This window comes from Pezoporus flaviventris, unplaced genomic scaffold, assembly GCF_033815535.1.
Source record: "Pezoporus flaviventris isolate CSIRO_AGI_PZ_B2104156 unplaced genomic scaffold, CSIRO_AGI_Pfla_v1 ptg000006l, whole genome shotgun sequence".
Taxonomy (NCBI): Eukaryota; Metazoa; Chordata; class Aves; order Psittaciformes; family Psittacidae; genus Pezoporus; species Pezoporus flaviventris.
Window position 1 is genome coordinate 15,180,948 of NW_026892554.1, and position 18,935 is coordinate 15,199,882.

Below are 18,935 nucleotides of genomic sequence, written 5' to 3' on the forward strand. Positions count from 1 at the left end.
ATTTGCACTGACCACAATTTTTTGTTCATCACAGAGGTCTTTCTGTGTTAAAGATAATGCTATTATTTTAAAGGAAATATTGATGTAGTATATATTCTCTCAGAGCAAGTTTTTCAAGCTCTGTGGTCACAGCTGTTTTTTTTTGGTTACTCATGGAAAAGTGATTTGAATTTATTATAGTTGCTGGGTTTCAGGCTATTTCTGTTTATTATTAGGTCTTCTTTTCTTGGTCTTATTCAGTGTTGAAAATCAAAACTAGTATCTTGGGATAGTTGAAATCGGAATGAAGACTGAATGTGGATTCGTTTAATAATAATCCAAATTATATCAAAATATCAAATTCTGTATTTTGTAATAACAAGATTGTTATATTTTTTTCCACACAATTCTGTACTATGGATGATAACAGTTAGAACCGACCACAGGAGTGTGATGAAAGTTCTATACCTGGTTAAAGTACAACCTTTATGACTTTCTTGTGCTCAGATATATGGGTTTACTATTTATATGTCACAAACCTGTTCCTTAAATCTCTAACTTAACGAGTTCAAAGAAGGCTTTTGCTCTATGAATGCATGACTGATATCACATGAGAGGGGAAAAAGAAACTAATTACACTATTGAGTTTTACAAAGTTATTGCATTTCAGAAGTATTAGAACTAAGTCTAGATGTTAATCATAATTTTGTGTTTCATCTTGTTACACAGTTAATATTCTTTGCCTTAAACAATGTTTTCTTCTTACAAGAAATTCAAGTGAATTTTTCAGACAGCGTGATTTATAATGCTTGATATTACAATAATTTCTGTACCATGACAAGATACTAATTTCAGTTGCGACTTTCTTTTTTGTTATACTCGAGGGATTTAATTTTTTCATTCAAATACAAGTTCAAATGCACAAACTTAAGAACAGGTTGCCCAGGGAGGTTATGCTGTCTCCATCCTTGGAGGTAGTCAAAGTCATCTGGACATGCCCCTGGGTAACCAGCTGTAGGTGGCCCTGCTTGAGGAGGCTGGACCAGATGACTTCCAGAGGTCCCTTCCAAACTCAACTGTTCTGTATATTTATATCCTCACTTACATCCATTTTTTTAGACGTCTGTTGGTTTGTTCAATTGTAGCTAAAACAGGAATGATACTGTTCAAATTGTAGTGAGGAACTTCTGCAGCTTTCTAGACAGTTTGTATTGCTGCTTTGTTTACAAAGTAAACATTACAAAATAAATTCAACTGATGCTTCTAGATGTATGATCTGAATTTGTGTATGGCTAGCGGAGTTGCTGTAGACTTTTTTCGGTTCATTTAGCAGAGTATGTAATTATTGCTTTTAAAACACCTGAAGTATAAAAGCTTGATACCTGGTCACTTCTGATGAAATGCAGAGCAAAACTTTTATGAAACAACAAAAAAATCAGATCTCTTCATCTTTGGTCACCACTTTTAAGTATTGAACTCCCAAATTAGAGTTGGCAAGTAGATCTGTTCACTTTGCTCATTTGTGGTGTGGTGGCAAGTACTTCAGCCTGACTCATAAGGCAGGACTTACAAGAGGATAAGAACCCTCAGGATGGTCCCTGAGATAATCCTTTATAATCTAGTTTTTGCAAATAACTGGCTTGTGGTTATAGGGATAGAGTTAAAAGAAATAAGAGCTGCCTAAAAGCAGCTTATGAGTGCGGAAGAATAAATAGTTGGATACAGCTGATTGGAGGGAGAGTTCTCATTGTGCTAGAAGAGATCAGCAAACTGAGAATTAATAATGTGAATATGCAGTGAAACACTTGTTTAGCTAATTCCTGCTTTTGTAATTTTGCCCTTTCTTTTTTCCCCCTCAAAAATGTTGAATTGATGTAAGCCTTCCTCATTCAGTACTCAAGAATAACCCCCAAGTGTACAAAGCTCTATTTGGTCATCTGTTCTTTTTTCCTTCTTTCTGCTGTAAGAATATGAGTGATGCAATGGCGATTCTACATAAGTTACAGACGGGTCTGGATGTCAATGTGAAGTTTACAGGTGTACGAGTGTTTGAATACACACCTGAATGCATAGTGTTTGATCTTCTTGATATCCCCTTGTACCATGGATGGTTAGTGGACCCTCAGGTAACTTGTTTTGTTGTGTTTTTTTTCAATAATTCAAACAGAATATAAGTAATTCTGAATTTTCTCAGGGGGAAAGGCGAGGTTTCAGAATTTTACCTGGAGTCAATAATAATGATTAATGAGTTTTTTTAAATCTACTGAGAAAAACTGGACCCCCTTGGTTTTTAGTGTGGTGACTTTGCAGAGACTACAATTATAGTCAGACTAACTTTAAAAACCTTCTGTGCTGAATAGATGACTGTTTGAATGAGAACTGTTGTGCTGCAGGAAGTAGAAAGTTGCCAAATACTGTGTCCCGGTCATTGTTTTTGAAAGCTCACTAAGAGAGCACTTGGAAGAAATGCAAGGTTACTTTTCTCCTTTCTTCTGATTTACTAGTCAGTGCTTCTGAGAACTGAGCATTAGAGCCAATTATAGAGAACAGCATCTTTAACAAACATATAATTTATTTTTAATGTTAGTATTTAATAAACAGTAAAATGGTTCTCTTTACTTAGGGGGAAACTGGTGAGTTTGGCTGAAATAATCTGCCTTCTTTTTTTCTTTTCATACCTTGGTCATGAAAGTTGCTGTTCTCTTACCCCATTGGAATTTACCCACCCACCCGACTGAGCCAGCTGATGCCCCATTCTGTCCTCCATCTGCTTTAGCAACAGCTTTCAATATTAAGTGCTAACTTAAGGACTTAAAATGGGATCTAAGCCAGCCCAGACTATTACACATTTTGCTAAAACTTTCTGTCATAGTATTTCTGGGGGGATAATGTCTGTCCTTTATTGAAATTCTTATTATGAGTAACTGCTATAGGCTCACTGTTGTCTTCTGTTCTTACAAAGGTAAGTTCTCTGTTTTGTGGTCTTCCCTGTTGCAGGTTGCTGACATAGTAAAAGCAGTTGGTAACTGCAGTTACAATCAGCTGGTGGAGAAGATAATTTCTTGTAAACAGTCAGACAACAGTGAACTGGTTAGTGAAGGTGGGTAACTTTCTTCTGTGCTTCATCAAAGTATCTACCCTATCAAATCTTAGTTATGTATTTTGTATGTGATGTTGGTATGTAGATACAAGTGTGAAGAGCTACATTCTGTCTGCTGAGCTTCTTCCCTGGGCGGGCAGACAGCTCTGTACTTGTCTTCTAAACTTCCCTGATGCACTTTCGAAGCCAAGGGTCAGCCTTGTTCTCTCGGATCTATTAAGTATACTTTTTAAAAAGCTGGAGGGGACTTCTTTTCTGAAAAGGTATTACAGGCACCACTTCAATTTCAGCTTGGTTATTTATTATCTCCTATAATTAGAATATGAATTATATACTACATGATGACAAGGTAAAAAGCAGTAATACTGGAAGTGGATGTAGCATTTCTGAACATGAGAGGTTTATCTAAAATGCTGAGGTTTTTGAACTTTCAACTCATTTTTGCCTCTCTAAATGTGTTCCCTTAGATTTGTGGCAATATGGGGCATCTTCATAGGGAGGAGATGGAAAAATATTACCATTGTACCCAGATTTTATATATTAGGAAGTACGTAATAGACGCACATAACAGTGTGTATTGCTTTTGTAGGATTTGTAGCTGAGCAATTTCTAAATAACACAGCTACACAGCTGACGTACCATGGACTGTGTGAGTTGACTTCAGCTGTCCAGGAGGGAGAGCTTTGTGTGTTCTTCAGGAATAATCATTTCAGCACCATGACCAAATACAAGGTATATTCAGCATATTTGTCGTTATTGTTGTGGCTTATATTCTCATTTCAAAGCAAATCTTGATTTTCCTCATTCTAGAAATAGAAATAAATTCCAGAGTAGGGCCATATGTAGGTATGGTTTATGGTGAATATAAGGTGTGTAGCAAATGTTACTTGTGAGTTATTGATTACAGTGTTTTAGATACCGGGATGAATTCTCACTTTAAATCTTCTTGTAGCTCTTCACTTTGCTTAGTTTGTTCCCTGTGTTAACTCCCTTTGCAGTTATGTATAATTACTTACGTCTCTTACATGGATTAAATTTACTGGCAGTGATTGGCAGTGAAGAAGTTAATTAATTTTTTGTTTCTGGGGATATAAAACTTTGCTTTATGTTTGGGCCAACAGATGAGTAGCTCCATCGTGTTGTTCAAAATGCCCGACGTTTGGCGAAGTTGAGGGGGGAGCTACAGTACTGGTTCCCTTTGTTAAAGGGATTGGTTTTTTTGAATCTGAAACAGGGGAAGGAAAACCGTAAGAATTATGAAAAGAGTATTCCAGGATAGGAAAAGCAAACGACAACTTAGTTAATGCGTCTGGGACTCCTCCTCTGAATTTTAACTGTAAAAACTAAATCCTAAGATATACTGAATTAAAATATTTCAAGAATAGTATTATTTATTAGTTGTGCATTTTAAGCTTTACTAATTCTCAGTCAGTATGGTTTTAATCTTGTCCTTTTTGAAAAGTCTTGGACTGCTGAAATGCTAAGTTTTGGAATTTGGAGCCATTATTCTTGTGTTTCATAGTCATTATGGTGACCTTGTGCAGCTAGTGTTGAATTTTCATGTTATCTACAGGCTTTTAGTTTCTGAGGCTGCCTTTTTTAAGCATTGTTGTTCATTTTCCTTTGGACTTCTGGTGAGTAGTACATTACAGAATTTGAGATATCAAGAAACTTTTAATAAAGACGTAAAATCTTTATTTCTAAAAGCCAGTAGTAACCTTTCTGTCTGTTTCTAACCTACCTAGCTATTTGCAATAGATACATGATTTCATATCAAGGAAGTCAGAAACAGTCTAGGCTTTTAGCCAAGGTTAGCAATGCAGAAACTATTGGACCTCCCAGATACACACATAAAATCAAAATGTATTGTTGTCACAGAGTTGATAATTTTCAACTGCTTTACTCTTTCCTTTTACTAGGTTTAATGCTAGCTCTGCAGATTTTTAATGGAGTTTCCTTTATGTCACAGTTTGAGCAGTATTCAGCAGTAGCCAGACTATGGTGAAAAGTCCATTAATTATAAAAACTGAAGACACTACATATACCAGAGAAAATGGAAGGTGTAGAACTTTTAGGGCAAGAACTACGCAATATGTTTGTCTATCTAATACTGCCCTTCCCTCTTACACCTCCATACCAATATATGGAAACAGACAAAAGAAACAGTTGCAAAGTTAAACAGAAGGGAATTACACCCATAATAAAAGCTGTGTGCACATAATAAAACTTGTACGGTTTTAGAGACAATGACAGTCTGAATAATTAGCAGAAATATATAATTAAAATCCCTTAGGTACATTAGGCCATTTAAGTATCATTCTAATGAAGCTAAAACTTTTATTTGGAAACTTTCATGTACAGCTGATACAGTGACTTGTATGATGGAGATACTTCTGAAGTTCAGCTTTTTGTTTTTCAGGCCAATATTTTAGTGAAGGGGCTTGGATTTCAGTGTGTTGTATTTGAAGGATTTCAGTGTGTTGTGTTTGAAGGATTCCAGTGTGTTATGTTTCAAAGGAAGTAGAATGTAGGCTGATCTTCACTGCACTTATTGGAGGAAATTAAAAGAAAAAAACAAAACAAAAGAAACCAAACCAGATCACTGATCCTTTTTAAAGGAAACGTAGAAGCCTGTTTTTTTACGTGCTTATGTTTTCTGGAATTTGCTTTATAATTGAAGAGTCTGTGTAATTTTAGGAAAGAAAATACTTGGTGATACTGAAATAATTCAAAGAGCAAAAGTCATAAATTGGAGACATTTTCAAGTTCAACATAAGTTATTCTAATTGAACAGATGAACCAGAATAACCTTAATTCTGCTCTTTATTGGTGCCATGAAACAATCGTATGATTGTGTTTGAGCCATTTTTAATATTTGTGGTGCTTGGCTGTTCAGATTACTTTTTTTAAAGTTGTACTAAAGTCCGGTCCACATCCCATCTGGTGAGCTAGTTTTAGTAGTTTAGACGTGATAGATATTTTCTGGTTTCTGTTGTTCTTTAAGGAGGGATAATCTTGTGGATATTTTAGAGCAGATATGGGAGAGGTGGAGACTGGTAACATCCTTTGTGCATATAATTTGAATTCTCTGGTTTTGAAGTATTTATTACAAAGAGTTTGCAGTATTTATTATTTGACACATAGTATAAATTTAAAAATGCAAGATTTACTAAAACTGACAACACTACCCAGTTCTGAGTTTAGAGTGGCTTTCCACTGCCAGATCAAAGGATTTTTACCTTGCTTTTGAATTGCTTATTTTAGAGGGCTGTTTTACTCAAATGAGAGTTACTTGGAAGTGTGAATAAACAGCGCAGTATTCTGAATTCTTGTGTCTTTGGCTTGAAATTTCTTTCACAGGCTGCTGTTACAGGATGTTGCATAGTGACAAGAACTGCTTGGAAACAATTGGGTGCTAGTTGCCCAACTTCTATGATTTATTAGGCTGGTTAATCTACTTGTGCTTCCTTTGTGTCCAGTGTGTATTGATTTTTTGGTTTTGCATGGATAGTAAAGGAATCTGTAAGGAAAGGAATTGGAGTGACTCCTCATAAATGTGGCTTTTTAATTTTTTTTTAATTGTTACTAAATTAACAATAATAAAATAGGTGGTTGGGGTTTTTCGCACTTAAGTACTTCTTGCAAGAACAGAAATAGAATGGTTATGAACATAGAGCAACATTATGAATTCCTGGTGTAGAGTAAGAAGGTATCAGTGCTTTATATATTGTAGGCAAAAGCTTATTAACAGTCTCTGCTAGCGGATATTTAAAAGGCATTTCTACACGAGTTATGGATATGACAATACTTCAGGCTTTCAGCTGGACAATTATAGGTGAAAAGTATTAGAAAACTTAAGAGTTTTTGATTTATGAACAAGAGAAAAAGTCAAAGGAAGAAAACTGGTTTTAGTTCACTGTCACTGTACTTGAAGCCTTTTGTTACTGTTTTGAAGTATTCCAGTTTAATATATGGACACTTCTAAAAGGTTAATCTTCAGCCAGGTAACTTGTGCCATTTTTACGCATCTTCCAAATTCTTGACTCCGAGAGTAAGAGTTAAATGGAAGGGTCTCATTCAGTAATATTTTTTGTTTTGGTTACAGCTTTCACATCAAAATAATGGAAGCTTGATGAGTAAAGTAGCAGTAGTAGAATAATGGTGACAGTGAGGTTTTTCAGATATTACTAGGAAAAGTTTTGAAGTGATCCTCCTCTAAAGACTTGAGTGTTGTGTTGGTATTTTTTTTAAACTGCTGAGTTGATAATTGCAATGTAATTGTGATAATTCACAGATTGCATTTCAGAATAGACCATCAGTTAAATTCAGTTTGTTTACTCAGGTTCTATTATTTAATGTGGTCTTGAATAATAAATATTTTACTAGTCCTCTTCTGAAAATTGAATTAAATTTGCATAATACAATATGTTGTCATTTCTGTTTTGGGCAAAGTCTGAGTATTAGGATCGTGTTTATGCCTATGGAAAAAAAAAATGTAATTATCACCTACAAAAGAAAAGCAAATATGGCAACACTGTATTAGACATCTGCTGAAGTATGGTGAGTGTTAGTTAATAATGGCAGTTCAGTTATCAGATTCTTCATCTCTTTCAGTACTATTTGTCCATTTGCCTGAGTAGTCATTTATTCTACTTCCTGTCTCTTTAATTGCATATTAATAGTCTTGGCTCGTGTGATTATACAGTAATCATTTTCAGCACTTAAAGATGTGATTCTTTTTTTTTTTTGCCTTTGCTTTTCATTACACAGATAATAAATACATCAAATGATAATTCCCTAGATCAAGGAAAAACAGGACTGTAAAGAGGGGATCAGTTTGGTAAGAGTATCTTGGTTCAGTTGGAATGTTTTTCCCACTGGTGTGACTGTAATACAACCTATTTTCTTTACTGAAAAGTGACAAGATACTTACCTGTTTGGATTTTAACTATGTGTGGTGCAGTTGTTTTCTAGTTTATATATATCGGGATTCTATTGCAGAACTCGGTACAGACTTTTAATTAAATACAAAGTATATTTCATAGCAATAATTGCACTTTTTCCTTCGGTGTTTAAGATGATGTCTGAGTTTGGCATAGTAGGGGTAATGTATATAACTTCTTAAAAACATGTTTAAATGTTTTTCCGTTTCTTAGTAAGTGTGCAGGTTTTATTTCTCAGGATTACTCTGTTGAATCAAACGGTGCTTACCTTTTAAAACAATTCATACTTTTCTCTAACAGTTAAAACATTCAGATAGATTAGAAAAATCTCAAGAAAGCACTCATTCACATTGATGTAAAGTATATATGACCTCTTAATAAGAACCAAGGGGTCTGATCCAGAAGCCCAAGAAAACATTTTCATAGATTTTGAAGGATAAGGCTTTAAATGTTTGTCTTTACTGTAAAAGCTATTGGTGAGATATTTGGTTTTCCTTTTCAGTTTTCTAAATTGCTGGAAACTTGGTAATTGGCTTCAGAACAAGGACTGTAAAACCATTAATTTTAATTATTTACTCTGGTCATGGAATTAAGCCAGGAAAGGAGGTCTTGTGGGCTGCAGGTGATGTTACTGGTTACATCTGTTTGCATTTCAGAGTAGTTTTCTGTACAAACCAGAGACTAAGAGATTGTTCTTCAGGAGAGTAGTATTGCTTTTATCCTTCCTTGGCTTTATTTCAAGGTTTTTATATGTGAAACTATAAAATCTGGGCATTGGTCTACAATATCTAGCTATTGAGTCTTAGGATAAATAATTATTTGTAACTTTAGTGTAGGGACAGATTACATTAACAGTTATCCACTTTAGACTTTATTTTACTGTTTTATTCCCTATTAAGAGCAGGTACTACTTTCTGTTACTACTCATAGTATGTGCTAGTACTTTTGGGGGCAGTGTTAACCCATGAGACTATTAATTAAAAAGCCCTATATTTAAAAATAAACCTTAAAGATAAGCTGGTCATACTTTAGAAGTGGCCGGTTAAGATTTTATGAAGGTAGAAACACATTTATTTTGTAAAGTATGATGTTGTTCTTTGCAGTGTGTATTTGAAAAGCATATTCATGTACATTCATTAGCTTAATTGCATGAACTTGGTGTGCTGATCATCCTGTTTCAGCTTTAACCCTGACTAGAAAGTAAATGCAGAATCAGCACCATGATCTAATAAGTAGAACACATTCTGATTTTTACCTATTTTAAAGCCTCCTTCCTAAATTCTTACTTCAGTGTAAACGAATGTTTCAACGCTGGATAATTCTTACTGATTCTGTCACTGTGTGCCCTCTTACACTTTTCCTTCCTGTGTGTTGCACTGAGTGGAGCTGAAGTGCAGAAACTTTGGTAGGCTGCAAATGTCTTGTAGAACTACTGGACACATCCAGTCAGAAATCCCAGTGTTACGTTATACTGGTTGTACATCAGTGTCTCTTACCAAAGGCTGAGATCTGTTAAGTGCTGAAGAATGGTGGCTGGTTCCTGGCACCAGCCATATCATTCCTTAGTGCAACTCAAATTATAGAGGCAAGGTGAAGGTCGTATGATAAGAAGTTGAAGGTTGTATCATAAAAAGCTTTTCATAGATCACAAAATCCCCTCAGTGGAATTTCGCTGGGTCAGTGAAGTTGGCCTGTGAGCCTTTAGAATTGGGAAAAGAACATGCATTGGCATTAAAGCGGTGCCTGTAAAAACAGTCTGTACCTTTGGCCTTTATTTGCTTGTTTCAAGTAGGTGGAGCAAAACATTTAAGTTTTAGGAAGGCTGATATCTGTAGAGATGATGCCTAGTACAAAAAGAGCTCACTCGTATTTTGTTTATGAAGCTGAAAGTTGCCCAGTTATTACCAAAGTTATGTGAGTATTAGCAGTGTTATGAGGGTCCTTGGGAATCTGTTTGGGTTTTTTGAGGCAATTATACTAATATGAAGTAGAGATCAGAGTGACTGATAAACAAACAAAAAGGGAAAGATGACTTCAGATCTTTGACCTGTGCTTCCCCATTGTTCTTTCATTCCAATAAAGTTAAAAGAACTCAGTCTCTTCACAAGTACTAGGGAGGCTGTGTTTGTTACTTTGCTAAGTTTTGTTAAAGTGAAGCTTTGCAATTGATACTGGAATTAGGGTGGTATTGTTTAGGTAATACAGTGATGCGTAATGCAGTTTCTTGCCTTTCATCAGGGAGCTGTGTTAAAATGTTCATTTACTCTTAAGACGACATTTTAAAAATCAGTGTCCCTGTGTAGTTCCGCTGAGGAAGTCTTAAAACCCAAGTAAGAATATGAACTTTATTTTAAGATTGAAACATTTCTCTTTCAAATAGCTGCTAGTTTTAAAATGTCTTTGAATGACAGATACTAGATTCTAATCCCACAGAAGTAATTCTGTACTTTAATATTTGTGTGTGGAAAGTTCATCTTCTAATACTTGGGAGATTATGAAAGCATTAAAATTTCTCTATTTCAGTATTCTTAGTAAGCTACACGGAGCTGTTTAAAAAGTAATTCAAAATATATGGCATAATAGAAGAAAACTTGAGAGCCCTCAACCCCCTTTTTTTTTCTTTTTAGGTTTTGTTAGAGTCAATGCACTGGACAAAATAAAATTGAAAAGGTTCAAATACACTTACCTTAAAGATTCTGTGATTTTTTATTTTTTATTTTTTTTTTACATTTTTTAAAGACTTCTTTAAAGACTTATATTTAAGCTGCTGTGAAAAAGGTGTTTTGTATGAACTAGAGGTGATTCAAAATTACTTCTTAATAATAATTTAATAATAATAATAAAAATTTTCATCCTGTGGTTTTTAAGCATCAGAAGTAGCAATCAGTTTTTAGGGAGGTTTCTGAGGGAAGGATAATCCTTAGATCATGTTATGTGATCAGACTTACTGCTGACAGTTACATTTATGTCTATAAGCCCACCTGTGCTGTAATAACTGCCATTCCAAAGCTTGAAGATAAAACTGTGTCCTTTGTGGGTTTTTTACGTGTTCTCTTTGGCCTTTTGTATAAGCACATCTCGTGATATTAGGTAATATTAGAACAATTGCTGCATGTGAATCCTCAAAGAATATTTTTGTCATATGACCTACCAGCCATAGAAGGGATGGCTGTAACTTAGTAGGATTAGAAAGATCTGATTTGGATTTCACTGTATCCTATAGACAGTCTTCTAATGACTTGAGAGAAGTCTATGAGCCAGTCCTATACTTGTTGAGAAGGGCTGATGTTTTCATTTTTTGCCTGTCAACCTAGGAAATCATTAGAACAGGAGCTGCCTTGTGTGTGTCTGTGGTATATGGCTGTTAGCGTAAATAATGTTCTTGCTTTGGAGTATAATTCTAAAAAACATTATAAATAGGGTAAGATTAAGACCTCATTTAAACTGAAATTTAAACATGGATTTTTCTGCTGCTTTGCTGTCCCTCAAACATGCAGCTCCATCTCCTTTTACTTGAGAACCACTTCTGTAATTTCCCATTAATTTCAGCTCCTCTCCCATTCCTTCAGCCTGAACTTGCATTTCATCCTCCTTGTACCTTGGCTTCTGGAGTTGTTAGCATTGTCTCTTTCACTCCCAGACCAGCCCATTTTATAATTTCAGAGTTTAAATCAAGAAATCTGACCTTGTGGAACCGTAAAAAGGCCAACATCCAACAAAAGCAGTTACTGGTGACAAGTGATAGCAAGAATTTTAAATTCAGGGTTTTTTTTCAATTGAAATAAACTTCATTCTGCTAAACCCCATTATAAAACATGAAGTCTGGGATGCAGTTGTTTTGAGGTAATGCCTCTTGGATTATTTGGAAAGATCACCTTTGTCTCCAGATCTTGCCTTTGGAATTTAATGTGGTTTGTCCTGGGACTTCAAATTTACATTACAAGTCTTGAGGCATACTTCTCAATTGCATTTACAGGGAGATATCAAAGGTATATATTCATGTTTTATATAAATTTTTAGTGAATGTGAACTTTCATTAATAGTACAAAATTACAAAATGGAATCCAGAAACTGTGTGACTGTTAATTTAGCAATGAATGCTAGTATCTGGTGGTTTAGTGCTCTGTACTGATTCATTTATGTTTTAATCTTGCTAAAAAATCTAAATGAATGTTTTACTGGAATGCAGCAGTTGTGTTAGCTGAGCATTTCTGCTAAATCTAACAGACCGTAAAAAGTAATGTTTTAGTTTTACAGGTTTTCTTTATTCTTCTGCATAGGGCCAGCTTTACCTGCTGGTGACAGATCAGGGCTTTCTCACAGAAGAGAAAGTTGTTTGGGAAAGCTTGCACAATGTGGATGGTGATGGAAACTTCTGTGATTCTGAGTTCCACCTACGGCCTCCATCAGACCCTGAAACTGTCTACAGAGGGCAGCAGGATCAAATAGATCAAGTACTGTATTTCTGCTTTTCTATTGTACTTCTCTTTTTGCTTGTGACTGTGTGCAACAGTTACTATGTGTTTTTAGTCATGTACTTGTGCATATATAGGACTATAAAAAATTCTTTAGCTACTTAGTTTGGGGTTCTCACATGTGATACTTCGAAGTATTAGCATGACTTAAAGGGAAGAAGAGCAGGGTCATCTGTGAATAGTTTGGAAAATCTCATTTTAATCTCTTAGAATCTCCTTCTACAAAGAACCTGGGTGAAATGTCACATCTGCCTTGTATATGGAAACAGAAACAGCACTGCAAAACTTGTCCCCAAAACAAATTAATTTCAAGTCATTAATATTGTCATAACTGAACTTTGCCTTCTGATGCCCACTTGCTGACTGTAGGACAAAAATCATAGTGGATCGTGTGTGATGGTGGTCATTTGTTTTTTTAACTACATATAATTAGTGTCTGAGATGGAACTCATCTGTAATATATAAGCATATAGCAAGAAGCTCCTGGGAAACCTGACATTTTGAATAAGCAAAATAAGTTTATTTTTGTAATAACCACCAATGTTTTTTAAATACTGGGGGAAAATGAATAAACAGGTGGGTTTTAATAAATTAAAGCAGTGCATCTCTCGCAGAATGAAGAGTCTGACAGAAGTAACGGTAATAAAATCTTTACTTCTACCTAGAACTTGTATGAGCTGACACTGTCTTTTTCTGCTATCCAGGTAATGGAATTGAAAACCTGATAGAGATTTTATTTATCAAAAACACATATGTACACAACATAGCTCTTGTGTTTTGTATGGTATGACATAGGCACTGTGAAAGGAAAAATGTAAAGTAGCTGTTTTCAGCCTTTCTGCAGGTGAGGTTATGGATTTGTTCTCAAATTCCTCTTTTCCATGAGGTAAATCTATTTGAAGATGAGGCTGTAAGAAAAGTGAGGTATTGTGTGCTGAAAAATTCACTGATATGACTTGACTCTTGTCTATGTGGAAGAGCATTAATAAACAAGTTTAATGTTTAGGATTACCTGATGGCATTGTCTCTACAACAAGAGCAGCAAAATCAAGAGATTAACTGGGAACAGATCCCAGAAGGAATCAGCGATCTAGAGCTAGCAAAGAAGCTCCAGGAAGAGGAGGACAGGAGAGCTTCTCAGTACTATCAGGAACAAGAACAAGCAGCTGCTCAGGTCCAGGTAAGAAAGCATCATTACAGACTATGATAATGAATTTTACAGAGTGTTAAGTTACATACACACATCTACATTTTTAACTCCTTTGCATTGGTAAGACTGTTTACATTCTGTATGGCAAGTGGTGAGACGAATATAGGAATCTTAAGAAATATGCTGTAATTGTTGGAGTGTGCATGCAGGTATGGCAGTTGCTCCCACTTAAATGCTAAAAAGCAAGCTTAACCAAAGTCAGGGTTTCATTCATATGGTTTAAGTTGGAATAATGGGATGAGTTAATATGTAAGGTTACATAGACTATATTAGCCAATATTTGCGTTACTTGCAAAATAGCATTCAAACAAGAGCTTTTTGATAGTAGTCAAAGTTTGGTCTTTGTCTTGCAGAAGTTTGTTGCTGTACCTTTTTAGGTGTTTCACTCTGATACACTATTTTATTCAGTCCTGTTTCAAATTAGGAAATTTATAGTTTCTCCCTGTGCAACTTCTGTCCCATCCCTATGAGCAGTTGCATTGCATGGTTGGAAAATGTGATTCATGCACATTAATAGACAAAATTACCATGTAACTAAATCTTGTGTGCAAGAGGCAGTGTTTAAGTTGGTGTTCTGGATTCAGAGAGTTCTTAACCACGGAAGACTTTTAAAACTACTTTTATTTACAAATAGGTGAAAAATCTGTGTGAAGGCTCAGTCTTTGATGGCCTAAAGCATCAAAATCTTTACTTGATGTTAAGGATGAAGAAAGAATTGTGGCAAATAAAAGTCTTATTTCCACTGCATGTTGCTTTAATAAATCATCAGTAGCTATTTCTAAGACACAGATTCACTACTGCGGGTTGCAAAAAGGTAGAACTGAAGAATCTGCTTAATGCTGCCTAACAACATGCGCTCATTTGCGGCTGTGAATGGATAGCAGCTGGAATAGCTTACATTGCCTTTGTACAGCAGCTCCCTTGCCAAGTTCTTAACTGGTTTCTAGTCACAGAAAGCTGCTGCTTTGCCGTATCTAGCTATCAAAACCAGCACTTTTAACTGCAACTTCTGAAATGTGGATTATACTCTTACAAAAGAAACTAGGAAAAAATTCCAGTACGGTAAAATACAAGTGTCAGAAAATGCTGGAAGCCACATTTTAGTATTGAAACAACTGATCTGAGTATGTGGATACAATGGAAGGGACACACAGGACTTGAAATATATTTTCATTTTCAGCTGACTCAATTTCTTAGAAATACTAAGTTTTGGCAGTTCTGGAGTATTCATACACAGAGACCCTACCTGAGTTCTGCTGGTTCGCATAATAGTTAAACCTTCTGTTTGTGAACTTGACCATGGAGTAATAACTTCAGATTGCATCTACAGTGATGTTTGTTTTGTTCACTTTATTTTTTCTACATAGCAGGTACAAGGTGCTGCTTCTCCAGCAAGCGGAAGACAATCTGGGAGTAATGAACGCAAACGAAAAGAGCCTCGAGAGAAAGAGAGAGAAAAAGAGAAGAATAGCTGTGTTCTCTTGTAAGAGAAAATGGATTTAGTCTGGAGCCAAGTGCATGTCCTCAGAAGCAAAAACAAGGAGTAAAAAGGAAGACAAACCTGTTACATGCCGCCTGTGCCTGATTACCCCATGGATTTTGTTCATGTTTCAAGAGAGGATGGGTGACTTTGTTACAATCATACAGACTTTCTTCAAAGTCATGGCGTGTGCTGCTCAAGATGGAATTCCAAATCACAGTTGGATGCGGCTGTGCTTTGAGTTAGTCATAAGAAATACTGCACCTTGTAGCTGAACACACAAATCTTGGCAGTTCTGTGTCATAGTGACATCCATTACTCATTACATCAGTTAGTAAGCTATTTTATCTTCTACTCTGAACAAAGGAGGTAATTTGTTTTGTGTAAGACTTTTTCCTGAAGTCTTTACACTAGCACAATGGAGTTCTGTGTTACTTACATGGTATGAAACTATATCTTAGGCTCGGTATAGTCTTCATGAAACAGGAGCCTGAATAACAGCTGGGCACTGCCTCCTCAGTGTGTCCAGATTTCCTTGCTTCTGGATCTGGTATGTTCGTTTTTTTTGAACCCAGATTTATACTGTGTTACTGCTATCATTGCACCTCCTGGCCAGCTTTCTTGCCCCAAGAATATGTGACCTGATAGGCATCACACAAAAAATTGTCATAGAGAATGGGGCATTTATTTATAAGCAAGATGAATATTGTTTGCTTTTCTTGCAATTACAAACTGGGTATGGCAACTCAGATGTTATCAGGGTTAAATAAGTAATTTTATAGGTAACTTCTTTTTTCTTTTAGTATTTTTTCTCTTGTAGGTAAACTGGACCAGATAAGTTCTTATTTATTGACCTCTCTATATGATAGGTGAATGATGAGAAGTGACTAAGGTCTATAATAATCATTATTCTATGTAAGAATGCAGAGTTAAAATAACTATCTGCCTTTTTTCCAGAAGTACCTTGAACTTTAACATGATGCTAACATGTCCACTTGTATATTTAAGCAAGTGTACTGTAGATAAAAAACACTTATTTGTTTTATAAATCATGTATCCTTAAAAAGCACACTTCTGAAGGGTGGTGAGAAGCGAGGCTGTTCTCTGAGACTGTTTGGGAAGGTGGTCAGGTGTAATATTTTGTTTTTAAATCACTAATTTAGAATTTTTGGAAAGCAGATTTTTCTAATTTATGGGAACCAAATAAACACGTTGCGTCTTGTAATATTTATAGACTGCAGGAACAGAACTCTTGCTGAATTTTGAGGGAACTGCAGATCTTCCTCCACTTTGAAGTCAGTAACAGTTACCTTCCTGCTGAACCTTTTTGATAAAGATTTCTATTTAGCAATTTGTAGATACTTTTGAAAAAGGCTGCTTCTCCCGGACAAGATACGTATTTGCGCTCTAAGCCTGGGTAAGTGCATTAGTGTACAATAATCTGGGAAAGCGAAGGCAGACAGGTGGGATATGACATTCCTGGTTTCAGGTGTTCGGAGAATGTCTGAGGGAGAGTGTGTCTAAACGCACGTCCACCAGTAAGAAGCTGCTGTTAGGAACCTAGAATGAAAATCAGATGGATAGAGGAAGAATGTCTTACTAACTAAAGGGCCAGTTTGTATCGCTTTTTTCTTTCATGCCTCTTTTGGTTTTCCCTCTTTTGTTACAATTTCCCTTTTATAATAATGAGGTAATGAACAGTAGGAGGTCTCTAATACACAAACTGCAAATTTAAAGATTTCTCTATTACCTTGAAAAGTCATGGCCAGAAAAGTAATTTTAATACTTAATGTATGCAGATAATTTTCCCTGTCAAAGCAAAGGTGGACATCTTCTTTCCTTTGCAGCAGCCTAACTTCTTCAAATTAATGTGATGGAGGATCACCAACATAATGACTTACCTACTTTAAGCAGATCAGAAAATATTCCAGTAGTGTCAATAACAAAGACTTTAAGCCAGAATGTTGTTTAAAAACATTCTGTTACTAAGATTTTTCCAAATTTGTGTATTTACATTTATTTATTGACCTTGAAAAATAAATATGTCGCGCTAAGTGTTTGTTATCTTATTATTTTCAGTGACAGTACTGCCACTTTAAATTCCTTTTTCAACAAATCTAGCTGGAGCAGCATTGTGGCTATTGTGTGTATCTTTTCACCCCAAGAGACTTGCTCAGATTAGAAGAATTCATGTAACATTTCCAGTTTCAGACAGCTGTGCCTGAAACCTAATATACTGTAGTTACAGTAATGTTGTCATGTGGTCACAGAGGAAAAAATGTCAATAGTCATCATGAAGTCTGAACTCCCAGATAATTCAGGTTTCCTTTCAATAATGGAGTAAAGAGTTTCAGATCAGATGAGATGGCAAACATGATGTTCAAACAGTTCTCTGTTTTTATCTTTTTCTTTACAGGTCTTGAAGCTTTGGAAAAAAGGTAAAGAATTTGTGAAATCTAGGACATTGTTCTGCACAGGCTGAGCTTGTTAGTAGCAAAAGTTTTAAGTGGATGAGCTTGTTAGTATTCAAAAGGAGAAGCATCTGGAAGCTTTATTTGTACCCCACTGTGACTAAGCACTCCAAAAGCAACTATCACAGTTGGTATCTCTGACAGCATCTGATGATTAAAAATAATGAACAGAATTGCTTTTATCTGTAACAGTGAGCTTTGAAAACAAAATATTGATGGAGTACCCGAAAGACAATGTTTACTTCTGACTGCTTCATCTGCCTCTTTTTTGAAGCTAACGTCCTGGTGAAAGAGGGCAGATTTATACTTTAAATCTGTTTATAAAATTTAGCATGCACATGCTCCAAATGCCTACATAATATATATGAAAGTGTGCAGAAAAGTAGAGTAGAACTTGTTTTCCACTAGATAAAAGCTAGCACAGAAGACGGAATCCTAGAATTTTTTGTTGTTGCATTGTAGTTGTGAAATAAAGCTAAATACAGGTATTCTTGGAATTAGCAAAAAACAATGAGCACTGCCATAGTGATAAATGTTTTTCTAAAAGGCACTTTGTAAATGCTCAAATGAACCATTTTTCTTGTGATGCTTATGGAATCTGCAACCCAACACAGCAGATCCCAAGGAAGATTGTAACACGAGGATAAAACTAGCATTCCTGAAAATTCACTTCAATACAATGCAAAAAATACATTTTGTAGCTAGTCATCTAGTCAGCATGTGTTCAGATTGTCTTTAGAGCTGCTCTTGTGGATCACAGGCACACAACCTACAAGTGAAGCATATGCTCTTCTGTGTACACTTGCACTGGATTGCTAATCTCCACTCCCATTTGGTATTTCACGTTATTGTCAAATGCTTCTTTAAACTTGTACACACAAGTTCTTGGAAAAAAAAAATCCAGTATGTAATAAAAGGCAATTTGAGTTCTTGAAATTGAACTTTTGGTGTATTCAGCAGGAAATACTGAAGTCAAAGGTGAAGATAATGTACATTTAATTGAACCTTTCTTCTTTCCTGCTACAATAGACCTGCAATACAAAGCTAGCTCGTTGCTTAGATCAGCTTTCTTACCATTAGGATGCTTATCATAGTCAATTGCTGAAGTTTATACAAAGTACATTCTTAAAGACAACGTACTGAATTAAGAGCTGTATTCATTTTATGTAAGAGTAGTCTTTAATATTGTAACTGTAAGCAGCAGGTGACTCATGAAATGCAAGTTAATTCATGCAGTATCAGCATTACAAAGCATATTAGAGAAAAGCAAAAGTAAC

The 18,935-nt window shown here is 35.5% G+C and overlaps 1 protein-coding gene across 1 annotated transcript in view; it reads left to right on the top strand.

The window, feature by feature from the left end:
• MINDY2 (MINDY lysine 48 deubiquitinase 2) overlaps positions 1–18,594 on the top strand; it is a 29,207-nt gene extending 10,613 nt beyond the window's left edge. The window contains exons 4-9 of the mRNA XM_061447071.1: positions 1,947–2,105; positions 2,977–3,079; positions 3,669–3,811; positions 12,303–12,476; positions 13,504–13,677; positions 15,075–18,594. Coding sequence (XP_061303055.1) covers positions 1,947–2,105; positions 2,977–3,079; positions 3,669–3,811; positions 12,303–12,476; positions 13,504–13,677; positions 15,075–15,194 — 873 coding nt within the window. The 3' untranslated portion in view covers positions 15,195–18,594. The remainder of the gene's footprint in view (positions 1–1,946; positions 2,106–2,976; positions 3,080–3,668; positions 3,812–12,302; positions 12,477–13,503; positions 13,678–15,074) is intronic.
• The last annotated feature ends 341 nt before the right edge of the window (positions 18,595–18,935 follow it).